Source organism: Oncorhynchus mykiss, chromosome 10 (assembly GCF_013265735.2).
Source record: "Oncorhynchus mykiss isolate Arlee chromosome 10, USDA_OmykA_1.1, whole genome shotgun sequence".
In the NCBI taxonomy this organism is placed as follows: domain Eukaryota; kingdom Metazoa; phylum Chordata; class Actinopteri; order Salmoniformes; family Salmonidae; genus Oncorhynchus; species Oncorhynchus mykiss.
In genome coordinates, this window is record NC_048574.1 from 39,340,705 (window position 1) to 39,356,320 (window position 15,616).

General features: G+C 45.5%; 1 protein-coding gene across 16 annotated transcripts in view; it reads right to left on the reverse strand.

Moving 5' to 3' along the window:
* LOC110533864 (RNA-binding protein Musashi homolog 2) overlaps window positions 1-15,616 on the reverse strand; it is a 324,500-nt gene that overhangs the window by 30,519 nt on the left and 278,365 nt on the right. For 9 of the 16 annotated variants that reach the window (XM_036990233.1, XM_036990235.1, XM_036990239.1 and 6 more), the window contains exon 11: window positions 1,601-1,717. In XM_036990233.1, coding sequence (XP_036846128.1) covers window positions 1,601-1,717 — 117 coding nt within the window. The remainder of the gene's footprint in view (window positions 1-1,600; window positions 1,718-15,616) is intronic. The other 7 variants (XM_036990243.1, XM_036990244.1, XM_036990237.1 and 4 more) reach the window with 1 other exon arrangement.

The following is a 15,616-nucleotide window of genomic DNA, read 5'->3' on the forward strand; positions in this document are numbered from 1 at the left end:
ACATGTCCAGGCCCGTCTGAAGTTTGCTAGAGAGCATTTGGATGATCCAGAAGAAGATTGGGAGAATGTCATATGGTCAGATGAAACCAAAATATAACTTTTTGGTAAAAACTCAACTGGTCGTGTTTGGAGGACAAAGAATGCTGAGTTGCATCCAAAGAACACCATACCTACTGTGAAGCATGGGGGTGGAAACATCATGCTTTGGGGCTGTTTTTCTGCAAAGGGACCAGGACGACTGATCCGTGTAAAGGAAAGAATGAATGGGGCCATGTATCGTGAAATTTTGAGTGAAAACCTCCTTCCATCAGCAAGGGCATTAAAGATGAAACGTGGCTGGGTCTTTCAGCATGACAATGATCCCAAACACACCACCGGGCAACGAAGGAGTGGCTTCGTAAGAAGCATTTCAAGGTCCTGGAGTGGCCTAGCCAGTCTCCAGATCTCAACCCCATAGAAAATCTTTGGAAGGAGTTGAAAGTCCGTGTTGCCCATCAGCAGCCCCAAAACATCACTGCTCTAGAGGAGATCTGCATGGAGTAATGGGCCAAAATACCAGCAACAGTCTGTGAAAACCTTGTGAAGACTTACAGAAAACGTTTGACCTCTGTCATTGCCAACAAAGGGTGTATAACAAATTATTGAGATAAACTTTTGTTATTGACCAAATACTTATTTTCCACCATAATTTGCAAATAAATTCATAAAAAATCCTACAATGTGATTTTCTGGATTTGTTTTTCTCATTTTGTCTGTCATAGTTGAAGTGATGAAAATTACAGGCCTCATCTTTTTAAGTGGGAGAACTTGCACAATTGGTGGCTGACTAAATACTTTTTTGCCCCACTGTATATACAGTATATACAGTGCGTTCAGAGAGTATGGAATGTGGAATAAGTCAAGGGGTATGAATACATTCTGAAGGCACTTGACATAGTATAGTACTATGGTAGGTACAGTAGCACTTGGAGAGAGACGACCTGAGTCTGATTAAGAAAGCCAGTCTTCCCTAGAGCTTGGATGCTGCTTGTCAATTTCCGACACCTAGGTTGTTATTCACTGCTATTGATTGCTTTAGTGTTATTGAGGAGGACAGAGCCAGATATGTTAATGAAGCTGACTGGCGAATCAATGCCGAGTGAGAAACAGGGAGAAACTTGCAAGTCTGGTGCTTCAGATTATTGGTAGAAGTCGCTCTGCACACACGTGTAAAGTGTTAGCTAATCAATCAGTGCTGTGTGTGTTTATAGTGAGTGGATGTCTCCAGGATCTTTGGTTGGAGAAGCAGTGTTAGTCACTGAGGGCTAAAGCAGACCTATCGCAGCACGTTGCCAACGAAGTATAACACAAGTCAAAATGTGTTCGAAATCGATCAAGCTACTTTATGTGCTTGACACCCAATTATTTTGGTGAGTCATTCTTAGACAGTTTTAGGATTGGAGAATAAAATGTCTGCCTGTGCCCTTCATTTAAGTATTTAGGGCTCCAGTGTGTGTGGACTACATTACATGTTTCTATGAGTGTGCTAAGGAGAAGCAGAGCAGCGAGAGAAGCTGGAGGGAGCAGCAGCCACACAGAACACGGACAGAGCAGAGTTTACCTGGCCCTGCGTTCTGTGGGTACGCCATGTATCCGCCTCTTCCACGGGCCCCCCTACCTGAGCCACGCGCCGCCGCCACCGCCGCCGCCACCGGTCCGTACGCCGTCGCCGGGAAGCCTGTGGGTACACAGAGGACAAACGTCACTCACTATCATCCCAGACCTAGCTAGTAGGACCCAGAGGCCGCTCCACTGGAGATCACCACAGTGTTCTAGTGTGCTAACAAAACACTTTGGGATCAGAATTACACAGCCCTCCTATTTACACCCAGAGAGAGGGAGAGAGAGACAGAGAGAGACGGGAGATACATTTGTGAACATGAATGCATAGGCAGGCACACATAGATATACGCACATGTACAGTGCCTTGCGAAAGTATTCGCCCCCTTGAACTTTGCGACCTTTTGCCACATTTCAGGCTTCAAACATAAAGATATAAAACTGTATTTTTTTGTGAAGAATCAACAACAAGTGGGACACAATCATGAAGTGGAATGACATTTATTGGATATTTCAAACTTTTTTAACAAATCAAAAACTGAAAAATTGGGCGTGCAAAATTATTCAGCCCCTTTACTTTCAGTGCAGCAAACTCTCTCCAGAAGTTCAGTGAGGATCTCTGAATGATCCAATGTTGACCTAAATGACTAATGATGATAAATACAATCCACCTGTGTGTAATCAAGTCTCCGTATAAATGCACCTGCACTGTGATATTCTCAGAGGTCCGTTAAAAGCGCAGAGAGCATCATGAAGAACAAGGAACACGCCAGGCAGGTCCGAGATACTGTTGTGAAGAAGTTTAAAGCCGGATTTGGATACAAAAAGATTTCCCAAGCTTTAAACATCCCAAGGAGCACTGTGCAAGCAATAATATTGAAATGGAAGGAGTATCAGACCACTGCAAATCTACCAAGACCTGGCCGTCCCTCTAAACTTTCAGCTCATACAAGGAGAAGACTGATCAGAGATGCAGCCAAGAGGCCCATGATCACTCTGGATGAACTGCAGAGATCTACAGCTGAGGTGGGAGACTCTGTCCATAGGACCACAATCAGTCGAATATTGCACAAATCTGGCCTTTATGGAAGAGTGGCAAGAAGAAAGCCATTTCTTAAAGATATCCATAAAAAGTGTTGTTTAAAGTTTGCCACAAGCCACCTGGGAGACACACCAAACATGTGGAAGAAGGTGCTCTGGTCAGATGAAACCAAAATTGAACTTTTTGGCAACAATGCAAAACGTTATGTTTGGCGTAAAAGCAACACAGCTGAACACACCAGCCCCACTGTCAAACATGGTGGTGGCAGCATCATGGTTTGGGCCTGCTTTTCTTCAGCAGGGACAGGGATGATGGTTAAAATTGATGGGAAGATGGATGGCGCCAAATACAGGACCATTCTGGAAGAAAACCTGATGGAGTCTGCAAAAGACCTGAGACTGGGACGGAGATTTGTCTTCCAACAAGACAATGATCCAAACCATAAAGCAAAATCTACAATGGAATGGTTCAAAAATAAACATATCCAGGTTTTAGAATGGCCAAGTCAAAGTCCAGACCTGAATCCAATCGAGAATCTGTGGAAAGAACTGAAAACTGCTGTTCACAAATGCTCTCCATCCAACCTCACTGAGCTCGAGCAGTTTTGCAAGGAGGAATGGGAAAACATTTCAGTCTCTCGATGTGCAAAACTGATAGAGACATACCCCAAGTGACTTACAGCTGTAATCGCAGCAAAAGGTGGCACTACAAAGTATTTACTTAAAGGGGCTGAATACTTTTGCACGCCCAATTTTTCAGTTTTTGATTTGTTAAAAAACTTTGAAATATCTAATAAATGTCGTTCCACTTCATGATTGTGTCCCACTTGTTGTTGATTCTTCACAAAACAATACAGTTTTATTTCTTTATGTTTGAAGCCTGAAATGTGGCAAAAGGTCGCAAAGTTCAAGGGGGCCGAAAACTTTCGCAAGGCACTGTATGTGCACACACACACACACACGTATATGCAATCACTGAGAGGTTTGGGTAGGCGGGAGGTCGTCTCCTCCACGCTGAGCCTTCACTCACCCAATTATCAATGTGTGTGTGTGTGGGGGGGGGGGGGGGGGGGGGGGGAGTGGCACAATCATTTACTCAAATTAAATACTTAGGACGCCTTGAAACGCTCACTATCGTTTTGATCGTACTCAGTTTTTCATGCCTCTTAATTGAGTTAGCAGCAGCTAATGGGCACTGCTTGGTGGAGGCTCTCTGTGCCATACTGCCATATTTCCATTTAGCGTGGGGGACTCTCTTGGCTGGGGGTAGGGGAGGGGATGTCAACGGCTTTACTCTGGGGAGAGACCAGCTTCTTTAGAGCTTTACAGCGTTGCTCTCTGGGAGATCTGCCACTTTAGAGTGTCCCCTGTATTTTCATCTGGCAGCAGTTACCAGTTGCTATGGACCAGTTTTGGCGATTTGAATGCAAAACTGAATGCATCAAAAATATTTCTGTTTTCAGGCGCTCAAATTGGAGTTTGACATTTTGTGGGGGGTCCGAAACTCTTCTCCTCCTCATGGTCATGTTCTTATCCACTCAATACTCATTGCAAGAAAATGACAATTTCTTGTTATTCTTAGATTTTCAGAGCCAATCTGTTAATCTCTTAATATGGTGTTCAAATATGCTCTGAACAGTATTTAGCAGAGTAGGACCGCCAGCTCTTTACTCAGTAAAATGGTGCAGTGCTCTAACATTTTAACTAATACAAGGATCATTACAGTGTGCAATTAAAGCAACACATTGAGCCTGTGTGTCTATGCCTCTATTACAGCATCGATGTAATTACAGTGCAGTCTCTCTCTAATGAACACACCCATCCCTGGCTGACAGAGACTCGTCCATGCCCAGGGCCTGACACCAGAGACGGCAGCCCCTATCTTCTCTCCTCTCCCCTCCCCTCCCCTCCCTCTCTCACACCGAGGAATGGCATGTCATTAGGCCTGACGACTAGCCTGACTCTTCACTCTGGCCCTAATACCCTTCTGCATAATCGAACAGCCCACATTATCCTGACAGGAACTGTTAATGAGAAAATTCAATCTCAGAATTCCGCCAGCCAGACAGCCAGATAGATGTGGTCTTGATCTTTTCAAAGCAGAAAGTGTTCTGTGTGTGTGTTCTGTTTTGGATTGTGTGTGATATGTTCCGTGTTCTCTGTGGGTTGTGTTCTGTGTGTGTATGTTCCGTGTGTGTTGGGCTGACTAGCAGCCAGACAGACACACAGGGGAAGTGTTGAGCCCTCTCTGGAGGAAGTTGAGAATGTTTTTCTGATGCTGTCGAGGTGAGAAGACCACCAAGGTGTGACCTATTTTCTGGGCCAGAGTCCCCCTACAGTTCTGCCCAGAGGGGCTCACACAAAGACTGATGAGGGGCAGGCAAGGGGCAGTTTAGAGGAGGCAAGAGGGCAGGGTCAGAGGAACCGCAGCGGAGGAGAAAAACACATTGGTTTTCCGTGCCCTGCTGAGAATGAGGTAATTCACACCTCTGCAGACACAATGTGAGCGTGAACAAGAGCGCTGGTGTGAGGTGCCGTTGTGCTGGGACCGTAAGGTGGGCGAGAAGCAAGGAGCTGCCATTCCCAGAAAAACATCTCACAGCTCAGAGAGGTGAGAGAGAGGTGAGAGCTCAGAGACAGACAGACATACAGACCGACCGACCGACAGGAAGCATTTCACAATCAGTCCCCATTCTTCACAAGTCTAAGACGGCCCTGATTCAAACAGCCCTTCTGATATTCCACACCTCTCATTTAATCTCTTCAGAAAAACACAAATCAGCTCGGATGCTATGCTAATGACGGTCACGAACCCCTTCCTCTCTACAAACGCCAGCCCCGCTGTTGCCGTGCAGAAGAGCCCTCTGCTGGAGTCAACGCTCGTTTCTCTCTCTCTCTCTTCTAAGTACTGTATCTTCCCCTCCCTGCCATTGTCACGACGCCCCCAGTAGACCCTGTGGATTCAAAGTTAGTGGCAAGCAAAGTTGTGGAGACAGATTAACTTTGCAGGATTAGGTGGGTTAATTAATAGATCGCTGCGGCTCATTGTTTTGTGTTCAGGCGGTAAGAAGCCGCCCAAGAGAGGCGCTGCCGCATTAAATCAATTTCATGGCCCTTTTAATACTGACGAGATAAAGACAATATTTAGCTTTAAATTTGTCACTATTATTTGGCCACTTCAGTGGCTGCGCTCTCTTGGTGGAGACTGGGGACAAGGACACATCTGTTTATGGAGCGGGGGCCCGAGGGGGCCTCTGGGGACCTGTCCTCAGCGCTCTCTCCTCTCCTCCACCCCTCTTCGGCTGAAAGCACAGGCATTTGCTCCACTTCAACAGCAGAGAGAGAGAGAGAAAGAAGCACTGATTAGACTCACAGCAGCACTGCAGTATACACTTCCTCTCTTTGAGACTTTTTGTCTCCACCTAATTCAAAACAACATGAGGTAAGTCATCTATTCATAACCACAAAGCTGTCATTGACGTCCGGTAATACTTTCCTTTTTCTTATACAAAGAGATTAAGAGAAACAGCAAAACATAGATTTCTCTTCACTTCCTTTGAGAGAGATCGTTCACAGTGACAGCAATCTCGTCCCAGCTCTCTCCACAATACATCAGTCTGTCCTCTATATATAACCATCCTGACCCCCTGCAGCTGTGTGACGCCATTACACTCGCCTCTGTCCTCCATCTATCTCCCTTTCTCTCTCTATGAAACTACCACTGTTTTTCACTCCAATCTGTCATCCCGTCAAACCTTACACTCATCTATACCTAATCCATCTCACTAACTCTGCTCGTTTCTCACCGTTCTGTGAAACTCTATCCTTGCCAACATTTTACACCTCTCTCCTGCTCCATGTCCCACACTGGCTTTATCTCTGTGTCCGGCCCCCTTTTCTCAGAACCCAGTGTGGCACGTCACTATGACGCTATCACTACGGCGATAGACTGATGCAGCGAGCGCCACACAGTAAGGTCACAGCCGTGTCAGTGTCCTCTGTATTGTACTCGGCTGTAGACCAACATCGGCTGCTGCTCTGCTCTGCTGCAGCTCACCTAGCAATGACAATGCACCACCAATTCCCTGCTCTGCTTAGCACTCAACAACTATATTTTGGAATATACAATGCTTTTAGAACAATCCACAGGGCATAGCAAGAGCTGGAGAATGTAGCTGCTTTATTTTGACATGGTCATATTATTCACTCTTCTGTTTACCCTTCCAATATAAGTGAACTCTCCTTCCACTCCTGGCCCCAGGCACGTCTGTCTGTCTGTCTGTCCGTCCGTTCGTCCGTCCGTCCGTCCGTCCCGACCGCCCGCCCGCCCGTCCGTCCGTCCGACCGTCCGTCCGTCCGTCCGTCCGTCCGACTGTCTGCCTGCCTGCCCGTCTGCCTGCCTGCCTGTCTGTCTGTCTGTCTGCCTGCCTGCCTGCCTGTCTGCCTGTCCGTCCGTCCGTCCGTCCGACTGTCTGTCTGCCTGCCTGTCTGTCTGTCTGACTGTCTGTCTGTCTGTCTGCCTGCCTGCCTGCCTGTCTGTCTGTCTGTCTGTCTGTCTGTCTGTCTGCCTGCCTGCCCGTCTGCCTGCCTGCCTGTCTGTCTGTCTGTCTGTCTGTCTGTCTGTCTTTCTGTCTGTCTGTGAGGGGAACATAAAGTTCTCTGTATAGGGGGTGAGCCAACTCCAGAGGGGATACAGTATGTCTGTAAACACAGTCATGGCCCACAGGAGAAGACATGGAGCTCTGAGAGAGGCAGCCTCACTGTGGCTGCCCTGAGGAGAGGATGGGGAAGGTGGGAGGGGGAAATGGGAGGGGGTCACTCCTCCCGACATTCACTTTTACATGCACATTTGAAAAAAGAAATGGCAAAAATAAAAAACGACAAACAAGAGGGAAGGAAACAGATGCCATCTTTTCATCTCCAGACTGAGAAGAGGCCAATTGTTGTCATACCTCAGCACCAAGTCTCATCTTTTGTTGTTTTGGAAAAGGCTGTTTGCCAGTGTATCACAGACAAGCTACAGATGAGCTGGAGAGAACCAGGTGGCGTTTACATGACCTGCCACACATGCACTAGGTGCTCATCTCTCCTGAATCAATGAAAACAACCACAGAGCAAGTTCTCCTTCGTATAAGTGAAATTAATACTCACAATGTTTGAGCATGTGTGTCTGCGAGCATGCACTGGAGAGACTGGGTTTAAAAGACTGGGTTGTCTATTCATGTCGGCTAGTGTAGTTGTGTGTGTGTGTGTGTGTGTGTGTGTGTGTGTGTGTGTGTGCATGCGGTCAATGGATTGGTGTATGTGTGCGTTCACCCTTGTGGATGTGTGTGAGTATGTATTTGAGAACACATTTGTGTGTGTCTGCCGGTGTGAACAGTGTCTCTTTCTGTGTCGATGAAGGCCAAAGGATTTAGTTTGGAATGAAACTGTTTGGTACACTGATCCGTTGTTATAAGGACTTCATGGGTTTTGATTTGGGAGAGGGAAAGTCATTTATAGAAATAGGGAGAAAGCCCAGAGCCCAGAAAAGCCTGGATTTATGCTGGTAATTACAGGAAGCGAAGAGATTTGGAAAGATCCCAAATCCCTATATCGGGGTTGCCCAACTGAAGGCCCGCGGGTGATTTTATTTGGCCCACAGAGTTTTTTTTATTTTTATTGTTGGACATAAAAAGACTGTAAAAACACCAGCAAATCAACTCCAAGTTATTTTAATTTTGGAAATCTGTTCCAAGGTATTCCCACGCACAATAAAGAGATATACTGTATGTGATCATCTACAAAAGGTTTGAAATGATGTTTTAAATGAAAGAAATGTGTATTCATCACACGAGTGAAGAGTGAAATGCTTACTGTACTTACGGGTCCTTCCCAACAACGCAGAGAGAAAGAAAATAGAGAAATAATAGAAAAGTAAAATCCCCTAATAATAAAAGTAACAATAACTTAGCTATATACACCAGTCAAACATCATATCTGTTTGGGCTTGTTGCGGTCAATTTGCAGAGTACAAATGATTTGCAATTACGTTCCAGCCCCCTGACCATCCACTCAAGAAAAAAATAGGCCCGTAGTTGATGCTCCCTGCCCTATCTCCTCCTCTGTAGAGCAGAAGACAGAAGGAACAGCTAGCTACTGTAGCTGAGGAGGAAAGGTGAGTTTCCTCATGAACTACAATTAAGCAATATATTAATGCCACAACAGCCACAACACTGTAACACTTCAACCATTACAAACGTTGGTCCAGCAAATACTAGCGGTCACACCTCTGTAAACACGCACACGTCTACCCAGCAGCAGCACACGAGCCACGTTTCTGCGTTTCATACAGCTACTGTATGGTGAGGGAATGATAAACGACCCCGGCCTATATTACTTTGTCATCGCGTCTTATAGCGTCTATAGTTTATGAGGGTGACTTACTTGGATCCTGAGAGAGATGTTCACACGTACCATTTAACTTTCAAAGACTTTCAGACCGATTATACCGACGGTGTTGGAGTGCACTGGAGCAGTCAGAACATTTTGTCTAACAAAATAAATAATCCTCAGCACAGACACAGCTCATGGAGTGCCGAGGCAATCTGCTGCAGAGTTGAGAGAGCATCAGGAGTATGGAGATGTCCAGCCTCGGTAGTTTTCAGGTTATATACATGTAATACCATAAACCTGGCATGGTCATGATGGACATGGTCGTGCCTCCCGCTCATCAATTTTATGCTGGTCTCTGATCTAGAGTTAGTAGAGACCCGGCCAGGACACACAGCTGGGTCTTTATCTGGAACTCTGTGTCGGTGTAACATCCCAATCTGATCTAGAATCAGGTCTTAAAACATGACAGTTTTAAGCCTGTGGGATCCTGTTGAATCAAAGAGCCAAGTACAGAGGGTGTGTTTTTTTTTACTATCCTTGTGGGGACCAGAAGTCCTCCCAAGGACAGTAAAACAAGTGGGGACATTTTGCCAGTCCCCACAAGGAAAAAGGCTATTTTAGACTTAGGGGTTATGCTTAGTGCTACATTTAGGGTTAGGTTAAGGGTTAGGGTAAGGGTAAGATTTAGGGTTAGGGTAATATATAATTTTGAATGGGAATCAATTGTTTGGTCCCCACAAGGATAGTAAAACAAATGTGTGTGTGTGTGTGTACTTGTGTCTACTGGACACCGCCCTCCTAACAAGATGCCAGTGTGGTTCCCCTGGGACCTGGGGCGTTGATATTAATTAGGCTAGGCCACCTACAGTAGGCCCCCTGTCATTAACACCCAAGTAAACAGGTTTAATTTGTTGTGCATTAATAATGGTCCTCTCCGCACACCAAGGAGGAACAAACTTAGACAAGGGGAACAAACTGAGGTATGCTAAGATGAAATAGAGTAGCTTAAAGTGTCAGGTCATCAACGCAACTCAGAGCTCAGATTAATCCCCTAGCAGAGGGGTGTATATTTCTATGGGACAGGAGCAGTGTGTGTGTGTGCACGCTAGTGTGTAGCAGGCATACTACACACTCATCACTGTCGCCACTGCTTAAACCATGTTTTATGGTACACAATTACACCTTTACTGCCATTCAATACAAGGCGAAACAGTTCTCTCAATAATGTGAGAGTAATACATTGGTTGTACTTGGCATAGTCAGGCTCTGAGCACTCAGTGAGTTATACAGTAATTCTGCTATACGACCTGCCACTGATTGAGGAAGTCATAAACAATGTATGAGTCAAAATGGAGGCCCAGTGTGGGGAGGGATTGTGTTGTATTAATGAGTGAGTGTAGTTGCTGAACCATGCGCTGGGAGAAGAGGCTATAGAGGACTGGAGAACCATTAGTGCTATCCAGAGGACAGAAGAGAGGAGAGGAAAGAAAAAAGGAGAGGAGGCTGGAGGAGGGCACTTGCTGATTTTGGAACCCTGGTGGGTGTTTGGCCTCAAGAAGAAAGAAGAAGAGACTCTTCAGTCTCATAACATCAACATATTGCTCTCTTCTCCTCTTCTCCTCTCCTGTAGGTCCGGAGCCAGAGGCAGAGCAGAGGAGGTTCTGTTCCAGTCTGGTAGCTCAATAGAGCAGGGGTTCTCAAATGTTTTGGGGCCTGTGGACCCCTTTTGTGTTAGCAAATTCATCAGGGGCACCCTCATAATCAGAACACAACTCGAGTGAGATTAAACATTTTAAAAAAGGAGTTTTACCATGACTTGCAGTGCATGGCCGGACAAACCAAGTCTTGGGCCCTAGGAAGGACGCTGCTTGGCATTGGAGAGAAAATGTTGTAGTTTTCAAGCTAATTTCCTCCAATTCTACACATTTTGCCATGAGGCAAATAGAAAAACTTGCAGTTTTAAAGCTTAAAGTAACTGTCCAGTGTTTCCAGATTTCTTCAAAATATGACATATAAATTCATTACAATATGAGTCAAATATTTTCCCTTCCAAAAAAATGGTAATTAAGAATGTTAAAAAGCAGCTTTTCTGTGTTGGAATTGTGTGGGCTTACTCCAAGAACAGAATGGTGTGGGAATATACTGGTCATTAGAAATCTTCATGCAAGTTACAGACATTCTGTTAAAGATACACGTTTTAGTTTTTTGTTTTGATTCTTTATTCATGCTTTGGCCACAAATACGAGTATATGACGAGTCAACAACATTATTTGGGTATGAGTTTACAGAACATGAACCTTCAAAAGTGAGATTTTCCCTGGAACAATTGATAATTGGTGGAGTACTGTGGATACCAATATCCTTGTGAGCCTCCCAGGCCCATGTTGCCCAGGGTTAAGAAAATAAATTGTAGATTAATAATATTACATTGTATATCCCTTAGCTAAAATTTGTCTTCAAAGTAGCCACCCTTTGCCTTGATGACAGCTTTGCACACTCTTGGCGTTATCTCAACCAGCTTCATGAGGTAGTCACCTGGAATGCATTTCAATTAACAGGTGTGCCTTGTTAAAAGTTAATTTGGACTTTCTTAATGTGTTTGAGCAAATCAGTTGTGTTGTGACAAGGTAAGGGGGCATACAGAATATAGCCCTATTTGGAAAAAGACCAAGTACATATTATTGCAAGAACAGCTCAAATAAGCAAAGAGAAATGACAGTACATAATTACTTTAAGACATGAAGGTCAGTCAATCCGGAAAATGTCAAGAACTTTGAAAGTTTCTTCAAGTGCAGTCGCAAAAACCATCAAGCACTATGATGAAACTGGCTCTCATGAGGACCACCACGGGAAAAGAAGACTCAGAGTTACCTCTGCTGCAGAGGTGAAGGTTGACTGCACCTCAGATTGCAGCCCAAATAAATGCTTCACGGAGTTCAAGTAAGACACACACCTCAACATCAACTGTTCAGAGGAGACTGCATTAATCAGGCCTTCACGGTTAATGTTCTGCAAAGAAACCACTACTAAAGGACACCAATAATAAGAAGAGACTTGCTTGGCCCAAGAAACATGAGCAATGGACTTTATACCGGTGGAAATCTGTCCTTTGGTCTGATTAGTCCAAATTTGAGATTTTTGGTTCCAACTGCTGTGTCTTTGTGAGATGCAGAGTAGGTGAACAGATGATCTCCACATGTGTGGTCCCCAACATGAAGCATGGAGGAGGAGGTGTGATGGTGTGGGGTGCTTTGCTGGTGACACTGTCTGTGATTTATTTAGAATTCAAGACACACTTAACCAGCATGGCTACCACAGCATTCTGCAGCGATACAAAAAATGTAACCGCTGATGTAACCGCTGAGAAAATGTCAGGTCTGCTGAGCGCAAACTTCCAGCGTTGTGAAAATTCTGTACAAGCCTTTAGTTAGTTTTAACAGTGTGGCTATTTGATCATAATGTAGGCCTACCATAAAAACCAATGGCGAAAATGCATTCCATAACATTTGGAAATAGCTGTTATATCATTCAGCCTACAGTAGCAGCCAATGATAAATGTTCAATGTAGGCCTACATTCAATGAGACTTTTGAAAAAACATGCAGGGCTTGACATTAACCTGTTTATCCACTTGTCCTTCAGACAAGGAGGTGACTGAACATGTTGTTGTGTTCTTTGATGCAAGAAACCACTTTACAAAATAAAATGCATTATTATTCCCATACCATTATTACAGAGAATCAGACAAGTTATGCTACCCTCTGCCTATTGGCTACTTAGCTTAGTCAAACCTGTTTCAAAATACATCACTGCCCCTTTAAAACAAAAAATAGCTCTTTACCTGACTCGCTTTTCAAAGATGCCTAGAAATGCTCACGTTTTGTGCTCTTGTAGGAAGCAATCACTACCCCATTGCTGACTACAAATTATCTGGGCTAATAACTCACTAACTAGCAAAGGATAAGAACAAATGTACAAATGTGCACACTACATGTAGCTCTCGCTTTGACCTCAAAACAAGTGTATCTACTCACGACCACTCATGCTGTAAACACAGTCCAGTTCAAAGTGAATGGCATAGATCCATAGATGGAAATGGTCTATTTGCATATAGGCCTACTGCAGCTCTGATTGGTTATGGTGCACCGATCTGTGTAGAGTACAGGGAAAACTCTAGAAAGTTCAATCTCGTGCTTCTCTGCACGCACTGATATTTCTTCTGCGAGGCAGTCCTGCGTGCAGCTTAGAGGGAACATTGGTCTCAAGGCTTAAAAATCCTTCTTTAACCTGCCTCCAGCTACACTGATTGAAGTGGATTTAATAAGTGACCAATAGGTTTCACCTGGAATCACCTAGTCAGTCTATCTCATGGACAGAGCATAATATTTTGTATACTCAGTGTATATTGAGATCTGGTCACGTACCCCCTGCATTACCTAGACCCCACTTTGAGAACCCCTGCAATATAGGACACTGGGCTGACAGCAACACTGTCTCCTCTGTCTGCCTCTGTCACAGCAGCTCATCTTAACCATAGCAGACGCTGGGGCATCAAGCTCCACAGTGGGCTGCTGCGTTCTGGCTGCACTGCTGATCTGTCTATAGCTCACACTGAGGATTAAGACTTTGGGGCTTAATTTTTCCCACCAGCTCAGGGCTGGGCCATCCATACGGCCAGCATGTCACTGAGCATTAGCCAGGTACAGAGATGCTGTGGCTCCCCTCCCAACCCACCCACACACACACTGGGCTGGAGATGCCTTATCCATTAGACCCTGTGTGGCTCCGCATAGACACACAGCCTGCAGAGCCCTGCTAGGACAGCCAACAGCACACTGCACTGGGCTCTGACTGCAGCATGTGTTTACAGAGAAAGGAGGGACACAGTTAGAGCAGTGGAGCTGATCTGGGACCAGGCTGCAGGGCCTGCTCTTGGTCTACATATTACTACACAGAGTAGTGGAGCTGATTTGGGACCAACCTGCAGGGCTTCACAGAGATACATAAGTTGTGACACCGCACTGCAGACTGACGTCAGACCTGCAGTTTCACCAGAGTTAACGATGACAGAACCATGGCCGGAGAGAAGTGCTGTGTGAGTGTGCAGATGATGTCGCTCGTCATGCCCTATTTTAAGGCCTGTGACTCGTGGAATGCCACTGCCTCCACACGTCCATTGGGTTAATGAGCAGCCTTTCCAATTAGAGACAATCTGTGAGTCAGTGTGGTGTCAGGCAGTCTGCTAACAGACACCACCCCCCCCCCTCTTTACAGACCCCCAATCTTTCTCTCTCTCTTTATTCACCTGGATCAGAGTTCATAACCACTCTCATCTCATCCCCATACCCACACAGAGAGTTGCCCCCCCACACACAATCTACACTAAGTAAACCAAATGCTGTAAATAGCTGGCTGGAACGGATGGCTGAGTAGATGGCTATGGCGAGGTGTCTACCCATCAGTACCATTAGAATGGATGTGCATTTAACCCCCTCCATCCTCCACCATCTCTTTCCACATCGCACGTCAGAATGTCAAGTCCACGCAGCGCCTGCTTTTAATGAGAACACTGGCCTAGGGTCAGGATGTGTGTGTGTGTGTGTGTGTGTGGGAGGGGGGGGGGGATTTGATTGTACATACATTATGCATGGCTATGTTTGATATATAACTTAAATGTGTGTTCGTGTATGTGGTGTGTGTGTAACCAGGTAATTTGTGTGTGTGTTGCGTGCCTATGTTTGCATGAAGAAGGGGTGAAGGCGACTGGTCTATTTTCACAGCCTCTTTAAGCATGTGTTTGTGTGTATATGTCTACGTACACATCAATACACACCAGGGATTCAAACAGCAGCCATCGCTGAAATGAAAGCCGGAAGAATCTTCATCTCTGAAATGGGGGAGACATCTATGCAGGAGAACACAATAACTGTTGCCAGCTTGGCATTCCCAAACACTTCTTCCAGATGGCTTCTCTCCATAATGACATCGCAGCGCTTCAGCGTGAGAATAAAACAGAGAAAGTGAAGAAGACGAGGCGGATGTTATTTCCTCTCGCATCACCTTTGATGATGAGGGTCAGGTTGGAGGAGGTGACGCCATGGCAGCTAGGGTGGGGAAGACTCTCACACCTGACCCCTTGACCCCTGGTCAAGATTGGTCCTCTGTCTCTCCGGTCTAGTCCATGTCTTTATTGAGAGTTTCAGGAGGGTTTCTGGCGATCTGTATTCCCTGCTGGATTGGAGCAAGTTTATAGTAACACAGAGAGAGATGCTCACTCCTGATTTTCAAACGTCTGTTTCTGTCCCATAGAAATGAGGGAGTGCTCTGGGCTGCTGAGTGACTGGCTGTGTTGGTAGAGGTGGTGGAAGGAGAGAGGGGGACGTGGGTTGGAGAATACGCAGGGGACGGACGGTACAGTAGCATACTGTGGTCTCCAGTACTCTTATCTGCCACCGAACAGAGCTGGCACGGCTGATATTTGTGAAAACAGCAGGATGTGTTGACAAGGCCAGGAAACACACAGTAAAAAAAGTACTCTGCCACAAAACTGCTCCACACACACCACCTCAGTGATCGTGTAGATGTGTGTGAAAAAAACAGAT